A 17,822-nucleotide genomic window follows, 5' to 3' on the forward strand; every position below is an offset into this window, starting at 1 on the left:
AGATCACTGTAGATTTTCTGAAGAGAGGCTTCCTCCAGGTAGGGTAGGGACTTAAATCTTGGATCCAGGGCTGTAGCTTTGTGCAGATAGTCCTGAAGATAGTCGCCTTTATGCCTGCCTTCCAGGTCTTTATTGATGGCTGCCTTAGCATCGTTGATGGTGCACCTGTCTTCTTCACTTTTACAATGAGGGGTATGCTTCTCTGCTCATGAGGGTCATCACATCCTTCAGAGGTTTGAGAATCTTAATTAGGTCCTCTGCTAGTTTTGCCTCACTCTCAGTCAACACAGCGACATCCTTGACATTCTTTTTAACATCCTTGTCCATCAGGGCAGCCTGCTGTTCCACATAACGCTCTTATCATATGTTGTGTTCCAACAAGTTGTGATATCAAGTATTAGTTTGTGAACAGGCAATTCCAGCATCTCCTTCTTGGTTTTCAGGGCATGGGCCACTGTTATGCTTCAGTGGAAAAAAGCGGTCACCTTCCTAACTTTCCCCAGACGTCGGGATACCTGATTTATTGTCTTGCAGCCAAGAATATGAAGTGTGTGTGGAAAGCACACGGTCTGTGGCTCCAGTCCAGCTGTTGTATTGACTGCATAAACCATGCTTTTTGCATTGTCTGTAGTAACAGGGATTTTGCTGTTGCCCCGCTCCAATTTCCATTCTGTCACTGCTTCAGAGAAATGCTCACTTGTATGCAATAAAGTGGGCGCGTCTGCAAAATAGTGCTTTTCAACTCTCACTCCCAGGTAATGTAATGAGCTACACAGTTAGGCAACTTCCAGTGGCCCTGGACATCCATTCCATAAGTGCTGCGTATGGTGTGTCGGACAACTCTTTGACAATTCCTCGTCGTGTTGCATGATAAAGTTTGGGAATTACCGCGTTGCTGAAATGACTGACCTGCCTGCTGCACTCTACCCCTTAACTAGGCTACTGGTGAAAGTCTTTGGTTGTGCATGTGAACCGAACGATACACGTCCCAAGCGGCGACGAGCAAACCGAATGGGACAGATATTTTTCATGAACCGTTCCATTCCTAATATATAGATTTTTTTTTGTCACTACATATATCTTTTAGGATATGGAGAAATCCCAAATATTAGGTCTGTAAATCTAACACTTTAGAGATTACAGCCTTGAGATTTTATTTCATTTTATGCATTTTGCCAACTGAGCATTTCTGTTCAGCTTCCAACATTCATAGCTCCTTTGATAAGGCATGTATAGCTTTCAAACTTTGGGACTAGGGCTTGCTTTGTCTGTAGAATTCAAAATTATAGTCAGATCAGGTTATTTACTTCTGTACTTTCCCTGCTATAAGGTTCTGAAAATGGACAAAAATTCAAAAAAATGCCCCTTTTGAGAGCTTTTGGTTCAAGCAGCATGCTAGATAAGGCAGAGTTTTTTTCCTGTCATTTATGACATGTTAGCCCAGGGGAGGGGTCTTATCTACAAAGGGCCGGTGTATATGCAGTTTTTTGCTGCAGCTCCCTAATTGGATTGGCTGACGAGTCCTCACAGCTGGGTCTGAACAACTGGCCTAAAGGTTATCCCAAAAACCTGCATACGCATTGGCCCTTTGCAGATAAGATTGCCCACCCTTGAATTAGGCCATGTGTTTCCAGGACTCATATTTATTACTTGTTATAGGACTGTCAGAATAATGAGTATCACTTTACTTGAGGGGACACAAATACTTGCCAGTAGCTCATTTACTACTGAAGTACAAATCATGAAGAAATATAGTAGCTACTTGAGACAGAAGATGCATCGTGATTCATTAATAATGAACAAACAGGAGATCAGTATTTCACTTATTTGTTCCTTCAGTATAGTTCATTCAGTAGTTTACAAAGGTTTACAGAATAGATATAGCAACAAATATAGTAGCTGCCTGGGATAAATGATGCTTCATGATTCATTAATGATGAACAAACATGAGATCAATACGTCACTTATGTTATTCATTATTTGTTTTCCCTTCATTCGATCTATATACATATATTACATAGTTCAGCCTTTCAAAATTTCCACCTAGTATGAAATATGTCTATCAAATATAAAAGACTGCTTGAATGAACATTCCAATGTTCTTGTTTCCTTCATGGAAAGATCTAAAAACAATATTGGACCAAAACACTGAGTCGACATAGTGTGTGAAATTAATTAAAATCTCAAAAGGCTGTAGCTTCAGACTTCAGTACTAAAGCTTAAAGATTTTTAGTACTTAAAGATACAGACCTAATATTTGGCATTTTTCCGTAAGCGTGTTATTGGTGCACCTGTGAATTTTTCAAGGCAATCTGTGAGAGTGATTTGGGACACTCTGCGTGATTTGATGTGGATTGACCCAAATTAATTTACAGGAAACATAAAAGATACTACAGGAAATTTACAGCACCAAAGGCAACAGAAGGTACAAAATAATGTACAAATGTAAAAAACAATTTATTTATTGCAGTTCACTAGAACGGTTAAAGAGAATCTAAATGGATTCAACAATATTTACGAAGTACTTAGTTCAAACACTAATGTTTTTTCTTATGTTGTGCTGTACTCAGGACTGGCTCCTGTTGTGATATACCCTGTACAGCACCCATGGCATAGATAATGGGCAGACCAACACTAAAACAGCAGAACAACAAGAAAATCTGACTGCACTTGACCACTGTCACTCCCTCCAGGAAGTATACAACCACTGTGGTTCTTCATTTACTGTAGGGTTTGTTCTACTTCTTGTCGTCGATCCACCATCAAGCTATTCAAATACATGACGATGTACATATTAAAATCAAACACTTTAGAAAGTATACGCTGTAGAAAATATAAATACGTCCAATGAAACAAACTCAAATAAACATCTCTCTGGCTACACACAATCAAGAGGGAATGAGTCCGGAAATGAGTCTACTTGAAGAAATATATACTCCAAGACAGGAAACGTGACATCACTTTTAAACTCTTTAAATTGGTATACAAAACTTCTCTGACTCGCCTCTTCCTGGCAATTCCGTCATTGCACCACTTAAAATTAGTGTTTTCACAAACAATTATTCTTAAACGATTAATCTAGTAATTGTTTTTTTCAATTTTTCGACTAATCTAACTAATTTTTCGATTTTATCTGATGATAAATTTATTGATAAGCAATTATTTTCAAGTTAGTGATTTAATACAATTCACCCCTCCCCCCACACACATCTTAAATTCTCATAAACATTTCAATTTATTAAAACATTTCTTAAACATTAGAGCATTATTAACAAAAAAGGCAAATCTTAAGAGATTCAATAGGATTTCTATGTTAGACTGAAGTGAATCACCGCAATAGTTTTTACTTAATTATTTCAGTACACCAACTTGACTTTAATATTGAAATAGATGCTAAAACATGGAATGATTTCATAACTAGAGAAACATGTTTTTAACAAACACTAGCAAAGGTAGCTTATAGTTAAGCTTACTTCTGTGATTAAGGAACGATTTAGGCTATAGTTTGTAAGAGTAGTCGTAAACGATAATTTGTCTCAATCCTACATGACAGAATAAGTAAACAGAAAATGTAAAACGGCTGAAACAGTGTCATTAACGTCAGCTACAGTCAGGGACGGATTATGGGTTGTGTGGGCCCCTGGGAAAAACGTTCGCGAGGGCCCCCCCCCCACCCCACCACCACCAGCACCACAACCACCACAATTCAAGGGCCCTTGGCAGCCAAACGCCCTCCCTATAGGGTCAGGAGCCCTTGTAGGCAGAGGATCAAAGAATGTAGGCCCTCTAAAATAGACAAACGAAAATACATTGTTGATAAGTGTTGCAAATTGTTTTGGGCTAGGGGCCCCATGGGCCCCCTGCACCCCAAGGGCCCCTGGGCAACGGCCCCGCTGGCCCGGTCTGTAATCCGTCCCTGGCTACAGTAGTGGTGCAGAAAAGGTGTCAGTGAAGTATTCCCAAAACCGCGTGCAAGCCTATTTTGCCACATGTTTCTCCAGAGGCTCCGCAGCTCTGCTGGTAGATGTAGCCATGTTGCCTCGTGTGCGGGGGGGTGGGGGAGGCGGCAAATTTCCTTTTTGCAGGGCGGTAGGTGATGTCTCATTAATATTTACGAGAAAAGTGCTACATGATTGGCCACTGCATGCCTTACAAAATAGTGTAGCACTGCTGGTACCGGCGATATTAGACAAAACTATATCGGAATTCAATATATAATTGATATAGTTTTAACGGTGCCAGCAGTGAAACAACTAGCCAGCTTATTAGCAGAAAAACTTTATATTGTAAATGAAAACCATGCTGCAGGTCTAATAAATAACATATTGTAGTTCTCGACTGGCTAAGAGATCATCAGGTGGACAGTAAAGTTCAGTTATTCGACTGTTTTATTGTGTGATTCTTAAAAGGACAGCGTTGACGTGCTCCCGAGAGGATAAAGTACTGTCCCTTACAATATGTTTAGCTTATCACTTAGTGCATTGCAGTTACAAAACATTTACGTAGTTTTACACAACGCGTCGCCACTAAAATTCCACATCGACGCATTTTTAATGATCGATTACATCGAATAATCGTCCCAGCCCTACCTAAAATGCCCGTGAACAACATACAACATCACATAGTTCTTATTTAGCGTTGATACAAATCAGATCAATATCCATGGAAATTAATCAAATGAATAAATAACTTTTTAATAATTATGTAAACAAAACATATCAAGATACATGTTGCTCCACCTGGATTGGGGAGACTGGGGCCTCACCCTGGAGTCCAGCCAAGTACAGACCAAAGGAGTAACATGGGTTCGCCCTCTTGTAGGCCCACCACCTGCAGGGGGGGCAGTGGGGGTCGGGTGCAGTTAAGGCTGGGCGATATGACCTCAAATCAGTATCGCGATTAATTGAACATTTTACCTTGATTATGATTGACTGGTAAATTTTGTGTTTTATTTCTTTTTTGCTCTTATTTCATTTACAAAGTTTATACTGTAAATATGCCCAACTGTTAAAACTGGGTTATTTTTTGTAATGAAAGACTGTATATTTTATCTTTTTATGATTTAAAAATAATTGAAGGAAAGATATAGATCCATTTATGGTTATTCATTGAATGTTTGGAACAACTGATATCAAAGCACAAATCGCTTGAAATGAAAACATGAAAAAGTTCACATTTTAGTTTTAATGTAAAAAACAAGTTCCGTAAAGAAGTAGAAAATAAATAGTTTCCATTACTTGCAAACAAAATAAATTGATGATCGTTATAACCATTTTTTTCCTTTTTATGTGTCAGGCAGATTACCGTCTAATTGACATTTGTATATTTATTACAATAATATAAGGTAATAAAATAGACAGTGTAGCTATTTACTGAACTTACTTGACTCTTTCAAAGTACAGCAGAGCTGTTTCGAACTGCAGTACTGCACAAAATAAATGACTGAATTGTGTATAATTCAAATGTGCTATGTAGTCACAAGGCAGCCAGACAGGATATGAAAGCAGCATTGATATTTTAATGTCATATGATGCATTAGATAAGCCGGGACACCGTGCCCGCATACAAGAAGTTATTTTCTCGCGCGGCTCCTTTATACTTCTGCTGCATGTTCATCATTCTATGCCGTAAGAATGAAGGTTCACAGTTACTGTTTTCTCCGTGTGCAGCCAAACGGAACTGGTCAGAACCAGCTCTGTAATTATCGGTGTGACCTTCTTCCAGGGAGGCTGCTAAGTGACTCTCACTTTCCACACAGACAGACAGTACTTTGTGATAATAGCAAATAAATACATTTTTCCACTACATCTAAATGTATAATTTCGACTACAGATATAATACAGTACAGTACTGTACATAAAATATAGCTTATTATAGTTTCACTACCACATCTCGTTGGCTCGTTTTTGGCAGTTTATCATTAACTTTGATGAGTCGATATCTGTAATTGATAGAAAATGAAAATTACTTTCTTTTTTCCATAATGTTTTCTGTGCATGCAGCATTAGCCTTAGGTACCTAGCCAGAAGCAGATGGGTTAGAGCAAGTCAAAGTGGCTGGTACGAGAATTGCAAAGAGAATTGCCGAAATTTGAATATTTTCCATATGTTGAAAGACCTGATGCAAACACTGTAAGTGGACTACTTGACTATGTTAAGCAAATGATTTAAACAGTATTTGTACAGGAATGATTCTGTCCCGGGCCGGCATGGTGGTGCAGTGGTTAGCACTGTTGCCTCACACCTCTGGGTCCCAAATTCGAGTCTCCGCCTGGGTCACATGTGTGCGTAGCTTGCATGTTCTCCCCATGTCGTCATGGGGTTTCCTCCAGGTACTCCGGTTTCCCCCCATAGTCCAAAGACATGCTGAGGCTAATTGGACTTGCTAAATTGCCTGCAGGAATGCATGTGTGAGTGAATGGTGTGTGTGTGTGCCCTGCGATGGGCTGGCCCCCCATCCTGGGTTGTTCCCTGCCTCGTGCCCATTGCTTCCGGGATAGGCTCCAGACCCCCCACGACCCAGTAGGATAAGCGGTTTGGAAAATGGATAGATGGATGGATGATTCTGTCCCAAGCTGCGGTAAATCTTTTTTTACCACAGCTTGGGACCCTACTTTGCCTAGTATGCTCGTGTAGCGCAAGCTAAAACCCTGGGTTCCTTTAAATCAGAGCTAGATAAGATTTAACAACTCTGAGCTATTAGTTAAGTTCTCCCCAAACGAGCTTGATGGGCCGAATGGCCTCCTCTTTGTAGCCAACATGCACCATGACCACTGGATCCACCCCGGCTGGGGCCAAAAGCCTGTGCACACTATTCGGAAGGTCCCCTACCTGGGCACCAGGCAGGCAAGACACCGTGCGTAACTAATATATAGACCTGTTCTATAGGAAAGGTAACATTAAATGACTTCTGTTGTTATCTGGTGCTATATAGAAAATAAAATTAAATAAAAATTAACTTGACCTTCAAGGGGGGGCGGGACTGCCGTTGGGGGGGATAGGAGGTGCCGTTGTGGGGGGCGCCCCGCCCCCCCAATATAATGGTAGGGGAAACACTGCACATCAAGAATGTTTTGCACTATACAAATGACATTTTCTGTACTGTATTGCGTATTTGCACTATCTTGGAGCAGGATAGCTTTTCATTTCACTGCACATTGTACCGGTATAACTGTGTGTGAGACAAATAATATCTCTTGAATCTTGTCACCTACAGCTTTTAATTATTTGGCTTAAGAAAATGCCTTTTGCGAGTGATGAATTATACCGACGTTATATATGCCGCAACTTGCCAAGATATGTGGACAAATTGAAATCAATGGAAATCATGGTTCATCTCCCCTGCCTTATGCAGTCTGATCGGGTGAGTCCTTCTTCATACTTTTACTCCGCTTTAATAAATTTATTGTGCTGATTTGTATTCTATTACAGTACCTACATTTTTTAAATGGATATTAGCTTTGGAAAGAACTTTGTAATAGTCTTAGTTTAGTAGACTCAGACTACAGTTTTGCTGAGATTTGTACTGCCCCTGGTTGAATTATAACAATCCTTGCTTTTTACTTAACTATATTTATTCTGAGTTTATAACATTAAGCATTCTTATTATGAAGGATGAAATAACGGCTAAGAAAGAGAGCAAAGGTGAGTCTGAAGCTGTGGTGCTGCTGTTGGACTGTTTGAAGCGGAGAGAGAACTGGGCTGATGATTTAATCGAGGCCCTGAGATCCTGTGAGCAATGGGAACTTGCTTCAGAGCTTGAGAAGGAATATGAATCACTCAAGGTCCGGCCCACTAAGAGTAAGTTTTGGTTTCAGTTATTCACTGGTCCTTAAGTAACCTTTAGCGATTGTGGACTTAAGTAATACTCATAATATAATTTGCCATCATGGGCAGCATGGTGGTACATTGGTTAGCACGGTACATGGGAGAGTTTGCATGTTCTGCCCAAGTCCTCCTCTGGTCAACAAACATGCTGATTGATTGAGGTTCACTGGAATTAGCAAATTGCCCATGATTGCGCATAGGTGTGTGAGTGTGCCCTGTGATGGGTTGGCACCCCATCCTGGGTTGTTCCCTGCCTTGCACACATAGCCTCCAGACCCCTCGTAACCCTGCATAGGATAAGTTGTTATGGAAAATGAAAGGATGGATGAACTGGCAATCAGTCTCACTCTTCCAAAATCTTCCTAACTTACAGGTGGTGGCACTCCTGCTTCTGTTCCTGCGACTGCTCCAGTGCTCCGTCACACTGTCTCAAACCTTCCGGAACATGCAGCTACTGAAGCTGTCCCAGCTGTTCCAGCTCCATCAGGGACGGGCCACTCAGCTCCACTGCCCAGTCCCTTTCAGGCGGCTTCTGCTGATAAGGGCATTACCCCTAATCACACTGACACTCTTAGTGGTCCAGGTGAGCCCACCTCACAGGTGTCTGCGTCACCCCATGTCACCCAGCCTGGAGTCACAGAAGAAGTTAAGAATGCCTCCGTAGTATCTGCATCTAGTCCTCAGGAGAGCCTAACTGGCAGGCCAGTACAGGATACCAACCCAACAGATGCCCGTCCAAACCCATTTCCAAAACTAATACAGACTTCCAATCCAGGCAATGATCAGGTAATATCTCAGTTTTTATGATTTATGCTTTTTTGTCCTCAAACTGCAAAGCCTGCCTGTCCCATTGATGTTCTTTTTTCGATTGATACCTATATTTGCCTAATCTACTAATCATGTGTAGCATTACTGCCATGTTCTTTATGTAATGCGGTTTGCTGTATCTCTGGAAGGTAACTGATAATCATCCCCATGCGGAGCCTAGTCAAGCACGTCAGGCTCAACGTACTGCCAGGCCAACTGCATCTTCTGCTGATCTTAACCAAGCCAATAATCCTGCAACTTCCATCTCCACCGATGATGCCATGTCTGAAGAAATGTACTTTAGCAAGCCTGGAACGCTTCGTGCCCATTCTGCCGAGCGATACCGATACTTTGACAACCAAAGAGCTGCTGAGTCAGTGGAAGAGGAGCCATACTCTGGTAATTCTGACCGCTTGGAGATGAGCGAAACTGTGCAACACCCAGAGCCGGAAGAGAACTCTTATGAGAGCCTGCTCGATAGTCAGGATGTGCACGTAATTGAAGGACATGTGACCGAAGAGATCCCTGTACTCAATCATGCAGGTCAACCCACAAGCCCCGCAAAGGAAAAACTGACCACTCGTCATGACAACCACCCCACTTCTGGAAGAGCTGACATGGCAACCCATGATTGTCCACATGAAGGGGGACTCAGCTTCTCCTACAACCTGTTAGAGAACTATTCTATCCCTCTCTTTGTTCTGGCTGGAGCATGCATTCTGGTCTTGCTAGGGAGACTGAGAAAATAGGTATGTTAAAGGGGATGGTAAATGTACAGTATCTCATACAATATCAAAATCTATCTTTATATGCTTGTCTTTTGAAAACAGATATCTCAGTTGAATGTCTATAAATTTCCTCACACAAGAGTTTAAATATTCATCCATCCATCTATTTTCCAAACCGCTTATCCTACTGGGTCGTTTGGGGTCCACAGCCTATCCCGGAAGCAATGGGCACGAGGGTGGGAACAACCCAGGATGGGGGGGGCAGCCCATTGCAGGGCACACTCACACACCATTCACATACACTCCTACGGGCAATTTAGCAAGTCCAATTAGCCTCAGCATGTCTTTGGACTGTGGGGGGAAACCGGAGTACCCGGAGGAAACCCCACAACGACATGGGGAGAACATGCAAACTCCGCACACATGACCCAGGTGGAGACTCGAACCCGGGTCCCAGAAGTGTGAGGCAACAGTGCTAACCACTACACCACCTTGCCGCCCCAGTGTAAATATATTTTAAAATATATTTTTGCCTGACATTCTCTTTTGTTTTGCATATTCTTTATTCATGTAAAACTTTCATATAAGAAGGCTCTTAATCATGAGCACATGAGATGTGTCCCTTTCAGTAAACCATTCTTAATACTGCTTTTTATATTTACCAAAGCATCTCCATTTACTCATGCAAGTGTGCGATGGGTCCCTGAAATTCAAAAAAGGAATAAAAAATTAAGCAGGTCTTTGAAGACCCAGTGTAAGGTCTAATATAAAGATAAAGTAAAAGGAGCTCTTGTATCGGTATCGGCGGTTGTGTATCGGTATTGGATTGGAACTGATAAAATGTGGATCAGCCCATCCCTAATTAATAGTGTCTGCTGTGTGTAAGAGAGAGAGGCATTGATCAGCATGATAGAGCATGTGCGACTAGTGAACCACACATATGCCTTTCACTGAAAGAAGTTCCAATTCACGTTGAGTGCCTGTGATCATGAGTGGTGTGCAATATTACAAGATGTAGTATCGATCCAATACCAAGTAAATACAGGACCAGCATCACCGATATCGATACTTTTTAATAACCAAGGTGGATTAATCATCAAATTGCTAAAGCTGAATTAATTTTCATTACCTTTAAGTGGTTTTGTGATTATTTTTTTTTCATTAATTTTATAAAACCCAGGACAGAATTTGGAAGTTTATAAGTAAATAAATACTTTATTATAAAACACAAGTAACACAAAACGTTTTTCTCTTAAATAAAGTGCATAAAATCAGAAAGCCGGCTTTGAAAAAAATAAAAAAATTGTGAAAATACAATAAACAACGTACGATAAAAAATACAATAAGGTATCAATCTCATTAAACTGGTATTGATATATTTAACTGCTATAAAAAAAATAATACAAAATTTTGCACTTTCTCTACAGAGTATGAATAGATGGTATTCATAGCCTTATTGAGCTAGTATCGGAAAAAATCATCGCAGAGTCTCAAAGCACTTATGTAAGTCGCCCTGGCTAAGGGCGTCTGCCAAATACTGTAAATGTAAAATGTATTGATCAATACCAATACCAACATTGTTATTGATATTATCAATGCTTGGATCTATCCGTCCACCACTAGTGATCATCCAGCATTGTCAGGGAGTTTGCGCAGGTAGCATATCATTCAGCAAGAAAAAAAACAATGATCATTATCTGTAAAAAGGCGACCTGCTATGGCGTCTGGAGTAAAGATAATTGTATGAAACGTTAAATATAAGTGTTGGCTAGGCTACTCTGGCCGTGTTAAAGGTTAGGTTTCTTCCGTATTATGCTTATTGGGCTACATTAGGCTAACTAACGTTTCACATAATGTCATTAAAAAAATTGCAGCTTATGAAGGGGACAGTTTCAGTAATGTTGTCCATAGAAACATTTTAAAGCCAAATTTAGATCAAATTTAGTGTATTAGATGTTTGTTTGTAATGGTGTGTTAATATCAAGCATTTCTCTTTCATTTTTATCTTTATATATGGTTACAAATAACCTTAAATTACATGCTTCATTCCCATAATATTTTACAGCTCTCTAATGTTCTTATGATATAGACCAAAATTAATTTAGCAAAGCACATTCATGTAATAGCTGTACATATCTTGCTGTAACCATATCAATTAATAGATATGGACTGTCATTTAACACTGCCTATTCTTCAGAAAACAAGCATCCTGTATATAATGGACTGTTTTGGACATTGGTGCTAGTGTTTAAGTGTTGATTGATAGTGTTGTGATTTACTATCGCAATTAGGGAGCTGGGGCAGGGCTTTATGTATGTCACTTTGTTGTATTGTGTGTGTTTTTACATATATGCATTATTGCTTAAAGTATGTGAACATTAAAGTTTTTCAATAACAGGGTCTTTTGGAATTACATAAATGAAAATATAACCATAATATGGGTGCATGGGTACCAAAAAAAAATCTAAATTCTGATTGTGAATTTTCAAGTATTGGTCTTAATTAAAAGTCTTGATCTAGACTTGCTCATGGTTGGGATGGGTCTTGGTCTTGACTTGGTCTTGGACTGGATGAGTCGTGATCTTTTCTTAATCTCGAAACAGATGGTCTTGAACACATCACTGATTTTGTGCAGCAGCTGCTTGATCAATGTTAAGTGCAATCGTGGCTAAACAGCTATCATTGGCCTGTTTTCTTTAAGAAAAAAAAACTGAAGGAGTGAAATGAAAGAGGACTTTGGATTTGGATAACAGACACTTTAGATTTGAGTTCAAAACCCAAATGCCTTGTGTAGAACTGGTTTCCTTTTTCAGTCTGGCGTGGCGCAGCCTCTGTGCAAAGGATTTCTGAATTCTGACATACTGTATTGCTTATTTAATTGATTGTTGTATTTCTGTCAGTGGGATATGCAATATTATCAAGATCTCATTTCTGTTCATGGCTAGCTAGTTCCTGTACCTGTAGTTAGTTCCATGGAAAACCTCCCTGAAATGGCTATCAGGTGTAGCCAGGCTTCAGTCATATATTTTCACTGCCGGAAAACAGAAAAAGGGAAAAGCACTTTTTCACATTCGTAACTTTTACACATATTATTTGCACTTATTTACACAAGAATTGCACTTATTGTTCTATAATGCTGGTACTGCCAGTTTTGTTATTTTTTTGTCTTTTTCTTACATAAGAGGTTCACTTAAATAGTGTTTTGTTTGGTGTTAATGAGATAAATTAAAACATATTGCAGTGCTGCAGGTACCCATTGGGCAGCGAGGCATGTTGGACTGGTACCAGTCCTGTAAAAACTGTAAATAGTTCCCTGTATTCTTCATGTATTGTGATGTTACTGTACTGTTTTGAATGTCATACAGTACGTGGTATTATTGTTAATTGTTCTGATTATTGCAAAACATACCGATGGCATGTTGAAGCTTGTTTAAAGTGTTGCTGCACAACATTTGGACAAACCAATGAAATACTGGTAGAATACAGTCTGGTCAGATGAGACTACAATTTAACTCTTCGAATGTCATAGCACACACACCATATTTGGAGGAGAAATGTCACCCCAAAATCACCATATCAACAGTGAAGTTTGGGAGTAGGAACATCAGGGTGTGAGGGTGTTTTTCAGCATATGGTGCTGGGAGACTTCATGTAATTGAAGGAAAGACGAATGGAGAAATATACCTTTATAGGAATCCGCTGCCATCTACCAGGGTGCTGAAGATGAAACGAGGGTGGACATTTCAGCAAGACAATGATCCCAAATGTCAGACTTGGGCAGTACATCAAAGACGGGACCTAGAATGCGGGAGATTACAGGTTTATTGGGAAATTGGAAGCTGACAGATTCGAAGGGTAAGGCAAGAGGAGTAGTCGGGGACGTAGCGAGAAGGTCGAATGCCGAGGTGCGCCACCCCTTCAAGCCAGTGGCGCCACTCCTCCAAGGCCAGTTTTATGGCTAGGAGCTCTTGATTCCCCATGTCGTAATTTTTCTCAGCCATACTCGGCTTCCTAGAAAAATAAGCCACTGGGTGGCGGTAGCCCATTACCTTGTCACTCGAAGGGGCGCTCCGGATCCGGCTGTTGAAGCGCTGGAGCAGAGCAGAATGCTCTTAGAAGGGAACAGTACCCGCAAGTGAGGCTGGTCATAGGAGCCACCACGTGGCTGAAATTACGGATGGTTCTCCGGTAGAAGTTCGTGAATCCCAAAAACCTCTGAAGTTCCTTGATGGTTCAGGGAGTGAGCCAGTCGCGCACCGCTGTTACCTTATGCTCGTCCATCGCCACTGCTCCTGGTTGGATGAGGTAACCTAGAAACTTGAGAGATGTTTGGTGAAACTCACACTTCTCTCCTTTAATCATCTATCTAAACTATGACAAAACGATTCAGTATATCCCTGAAAACCTCATACATAAAAGACTGAAGGATAGACGGGCTGTTTGCCAAACCATAAGGCATGACCTGGTACTCGTATTGACCAGAGCTGGTTAAGAAGGATGTCTTCCATTCATCCCCTTTCCGGATTCATATAAGGTTGTACGCACTCCTGAGGTCCAGTTTTGTGAAGTTGGGGGTGGACCAAAGCTGTTCAATGGCAGAATGGATGAGCGGCAGAGGTTTGCCGCGCTTTACCGTTATGGCATTTAAAGCTTGATAATCAATACACGGTTTAAGACCCCCGTCCTTCTTATTGATGAACAAGAAACTAGAGGCTACGGGCGAGATGAAAGGTCGAATAATTCCTATAAAGATGTCTAGCAGGTCACCATACTCAGGCAGCACAGATCTTTGGGCTCAGGGCTCTCTACTGAGGTAGCTTTACAAGGCAGGGCTAATCAGTGAGAGAAGCATCTCTCCGATCAGGTAATCAGCTCCCCGGTCCACCAGTCAACCACAGGATTGTGCATGCAGAGCCAGGGGTGCCCAAGTATGAGGGGGTCACAAGAGTACAGAAGGATTAACAAGGAAATGGTTTCACAATGGAATATTCCCGCCTGCAGCATCACTGGGTGAGTACAATGTGTAACCTGTTTGGCGTGGAGAGGCTGTCCGTGCACTCCTAGCACGGTTATCGGGGTGGCCAACCGTTCGGTTCGCAGATGGAGCCTACGAGCGAAGGATTAGTCGATGAAGTTACCCGCAGCTCCAGAGCCCAGAAGGGTGTACGCAGCCTCTCTTTCGAAACCCCACTGTAACACAAAAGGAACCATTACTTGTTTTTGGGTTATGTCCAAAAAAACCGAGGTTCCCACCTGTACGGAGTCCTTATGTAGTGGCGGCCAGACAGGACAGTTCTGGAGGACATGTTGAGCATCCCCACAATAGAGAAAAAGGTGGTGCTGATATCGACATCTTCTCTCAGTGGTAGACGTCCCAGCTGCATTGGTTCCGCAGGAGGTTGTGCACTTGGGACTTGGTGGGTGGGCATGTTGGATCTGACCCTAAGGTGGCTCCATTCTCTCACTGTGTTATCCAGGGTGACTGAGAGTCAAACATAATCTTCAAAGGAACGAGCCCCTCCACGTGTGGCCATCTTGTCCCGTAGCTCCAGGTTAAGAGCTCTTCTGTACAAGATTCTCAAACAGTCATTGGTCCACCAGAGACCGGCGGCGATCATCCAGAACTCCAGGAAGAACTCAGCAGCGGACTTGTTCCCCTGCCACAGGTCGCAAACGCGCTCCCCTAGGCTTCAGCCGACTGCGGGATGATTGAACACCTCCTTGAATGCCTCCAGAAAATCCTAGTCACATGTCAGGAGGAGGCTGTTGTAGGTCCATAGGGCTGTCACCCACTCTCATGCTCTTCCCGTAACAAACCACACTCAGGAGGACGCCGAGCGGAACTTCTCGGGGTGCTTGTCTATATACAGCCCACACTGCATGAGAAAAGAACAGCAGCGATCAGGATTGTCATATTTCTCGGGCAAGGCTACTGGCACTGGGAGAGAGGTCAAGGCTTGCGGAGGCGAGGTGGGTAGATTGCTTCAGAGGGCTTGTCCTTCTAGTAGCTGGGAGACAAGCACAGTCAGCTGGCTTGACCCGTCTTTGCAGTGAGGACAGGCTCTCCGCTGGGCCCATTGTGACGTGGCAAAGTATTCTGTCAGACTTGGGCAGTACACCAGAGATGGGATCCAGAATGCGGGAGATTACGGGTTTATTGTGAAATCGGAAGCTGACAAATCCGAAGGGCAAGGCTAGACACGTAGCTGGGGACGTAGCGGACAGGAGGCAGGACAGGAGGCAGGAGCAGGCAGGATGCAAAATGACAAGAGGGCAGGTAGGGCAGGAGAGAGAGACAGGAGACAAGAAACCGCTCAGCAAGGCACATTAGGACAAAACCAACAATACTTCTCAAGGAGTGCCGGTTAGGACTGCCCTTTTAAAGCAGTGAGGTGTGGTCCCTCTCAGTATTGCTTCTGCTTTGTGGCGTGGGGGGTGTGGTCCCAGGCCGTGATGTGACACCAAACACTTGAACAAGCCAAGGAAATTCTCAATTGGTGTCAGAGAAAGAAAATAAAGCTGAATTCAATTAAAACTCTATGGAAAGAATTGAAGATCATAGTCCATAGGAGAGGCCCCTACGACTGTCAAGATTTGAAGACTATTTGTGTGAAAGAATGGGCCAAAAATCACACTTGAGCAATGCATGAGACTAGTTTCTCTATACAGGAGGCGTCTTGGAGCTGTCATTAGCAATAAAGGCTTTTCTACTAGGTATTAAATAAATTTCAGTAAGTGTGTTCAATACTTATCCCCTGTGTCATGTCGCTTTATTATGCATGACTTATGGAATTATTTGTTTTCATTTCTTTATATTCGTGGATTACTTGGGTTGTTACCAACATCTGGTTAAATTTCATATCAATAGCCCCATTAGGAATACATTTACTGATAAAAATGTTGACAAGCTCAATACTTATTTTCCATGCTTTTTTTTTTCTTTCAAAATAGACCTATAGCCTATTAAAAGGGATAACCGCAATAAACATAGTCTGTGATCATAATTCATAATACATTTAAATTTATTCATTCATCGGATTCGGTTTCGTATTTGGCAGAATCTTGAACTTTGGATTCAGTATCTGACAGAACCCAAGAAATTAGGATTCGTTACATCCGTAGTTGAAATAAAATTTAACTTGTTTACATGCCTTAATTGCAGACTACGGGCGTATGAACACTGTGCCTTTTTCATAGCTGCCTTCACCTTGAAAACCTATGTGTAGGGAAGCAGGAAGCAGCTGCTCTTCTGAAAAGGGTGGTGCAGCAAAAAAAAAAAAAACACAACCCAGCCAGTGTGTAAACGTTCTAATGTAGCCCGAATTTTTTATTTTGCTTTAATCCTTGCACTACAATACCTTAAATACACCAAAACAATTTATATGTATACTTGGCATCAGTCCAGCATGCCCATCGCGTTGCAATATGTATTCATTGTGATAATTCTTTCATTGCCGTAACCAATAAACATTTTCGCAATAAATTGCAAACCTGTGATTTGGTGAGACTATCCTTTAATTATTGTCAGATGTAGGAGTCTTTTGAGTGCTTACACTTTGCAGGTAGTCATACATATCGTGGCTTATAGTTACCGTTGCCAAAGTGTTCGGTAGGTAAGATTGCCAACCGTCCCTTACAGGAATACATGTTGATCCCGTATTATAGGGGAAGTATAGCAGACCTACTATAATAATAAATCACTGACTAGCGGTACCGTTCGCGAAGATATTCGCCGGGGAAAGACTGGAGAAGAATTATCGGTTCTATGTCGATGGGAAAGTGATCGGGTTCATGCTATTAAAAAGGGATTGCGCGTTAAAGGGGCTTTCTGGAACGCTCCCTACTTTGCGGGGAATAAGACGCTGCTGAGTAAGACAAAAAAGACGGCACAAAGGGCAGCTTTGTATATAAACGTAATAACTTTATAAAGTACAGCGCCGTTTACCAATGACTTGACTGGAAGTGCGCGCTGCAGCCAATCACACGCTGTGAGGAGGAGTCAGTCACAGGTACAAACTGAAAGTAAGGAAGGGAGGAAAGAGCAATTGAGTCTCAGGTACAGCTGTTTGACCTTCGTCTTCAGGTAAGAGGAGAAAGTATTTTTGTCGTATTGTTTTTATCCTCAAATGGGCAACACGTGTGTCGTGACTGTAAAAATACATATAAAACGGCTAACAGATTGAAATCCTTGACTAGACGGTCGGACTGACTATGCTTGATTTTTTTTAATCTTAATTGCATAAAGGATAATACAAGTGGTTCATTCAGGAAAATCAACTTTGGTTTTCTTTTTTTATTAATTATTTGGTTTTTATATATCATGGGAAACTGCGTCGCTGGCGAGTGAAGCCATGATATATACGTGTCTTTTAAAACAAAATCATTTAATTATCGTCTATTCCATGAAATGAACACGAAATAATGTAGCCTTAGATTTTCCGTCATTCAAACACACATATAG

At 41.5% G+C, this 17,822-nt stretch overlaps 2 protein-coding genes and 1 long non-coding RNA gene across 6 annotated transcripts in view; 2 read left to right on the plus strand and 1 right to left on the minus strand.

Moving 5' to 3' along the window:
• LOC125723236 (putative uncharacterized protein DDB_G0290521) overlaps nucleotides 1-17,822 on the plus strand; it is a 39,023-nt gene that overhangs the window by 5,916 nt on the left and 15,285 nt on the right. Inside the window, exon 2 of one of the 2 annotated variants that reach the window (XM_048999649.1) lies at nucleotides 14,839-15,331. The gene's annotated coding sequence lies outside the window, so the exon portion shown is untranslated. Of the gene's footprint in view, nucleotides 1-14,838; nucleotides 15,332-17,408; nucleotides 17,445-17,822 lie in introns of those variants that run through there. The other variant, XM_048999650.1, reaches the window with a different exon arrangement.
• LOC125723235 (putative uncharacterized protein DDB_G0290521) lies at nucleotides 4,063-11,758 on the plus strand. Of its 2 annotated transcripts, XM_048999648.1 has the most exons (6): nucleotides 4,063-6,855; nucleotides 7,216-7,362; nucleotides 7,613-7,799; nucleotides 8,200-8,612; nucleotides 8,783-9,032; nucleotides 9,177-11,758. In XM_048999648.1, exons 1-6 carry the CDS (start codon nucleotides 6,766-6,768, stop codon nucleotides 9,380-9,382), a joined length of 1,293 nt encoding a protein of 430 aa, XP_048855605.1. In that variant the 5' UTR covers nucleotides 4,063-6,765; the 3' UTR covers nucleotides 9,383-11,758. The 2 variants fall into 2 exon arrangements, with proteins under 2 accessions (XP_048855605.1, XP_048855604.1); XM_048999647.1 differs by having other exon boundaries at nucleotides 8,783-11,758.
• Nucleotides 11,183-14,850, minus strand: LOC125723245 (uncharacterized). 2 transcript variants are annotated; one of them, XR_007386826.1, is made up of 3 exons: nucleotides 13,411-14,850; nucleotides 13,046-13,159; nucleotides 11,183-12,392 (listed from the first exon to the last, which is right to left on the minus strand). It is a non-coding gene; the product is annotated as an uncharacterized LOC125723245 (long non-coding RNA). The 2 variants fall into 2 exon arrangements; XR_007386825.1 differs by having other exon boundaries at nucleotides 13,046-14,850.

The sequence above is a fragment of the Brienomyrus brachyistius genome, unplaced genomic scaffold (assembly GCF_023856365.1).
Source record: "Brienomyrus brachyistius isolate T26 unplaced genomic scaffold, BBRACH_0.4 scaffold46, whole genome shotgun sequence".
NCBI lineage: Eukaryota > Metazoa > Chordata > Actinopteri > Osteoglossiformes > Mormyridae > Brienomyrus > Brienomyrus brachyistius.

Excerpts from the sequence above, each read along its gene's own strand:
- LOC125723235 (XM_048999647.1), top strand. The coding sequence starts at position 6,766 with ATGACCACTGGATCCACCCCGGCTGGGGCCAAAAGCCTGTGCACACTA. Across the intron at positions 6,856-7,215 it reads CACCAGGCAGGCAAGACACC|CTTTTAATTATTTGGCTTAA; the intron begins GTGCGTAACTAA and ends TGTCACCTACAG. Across the intron at positions 7,363-7,612 it reads GCCTTATGCAGTCTGATCGG|GATGAAATAACGGCTAAGAA; the intron begins GTGAGTCCTTCT and ends CTTATTATGAAG.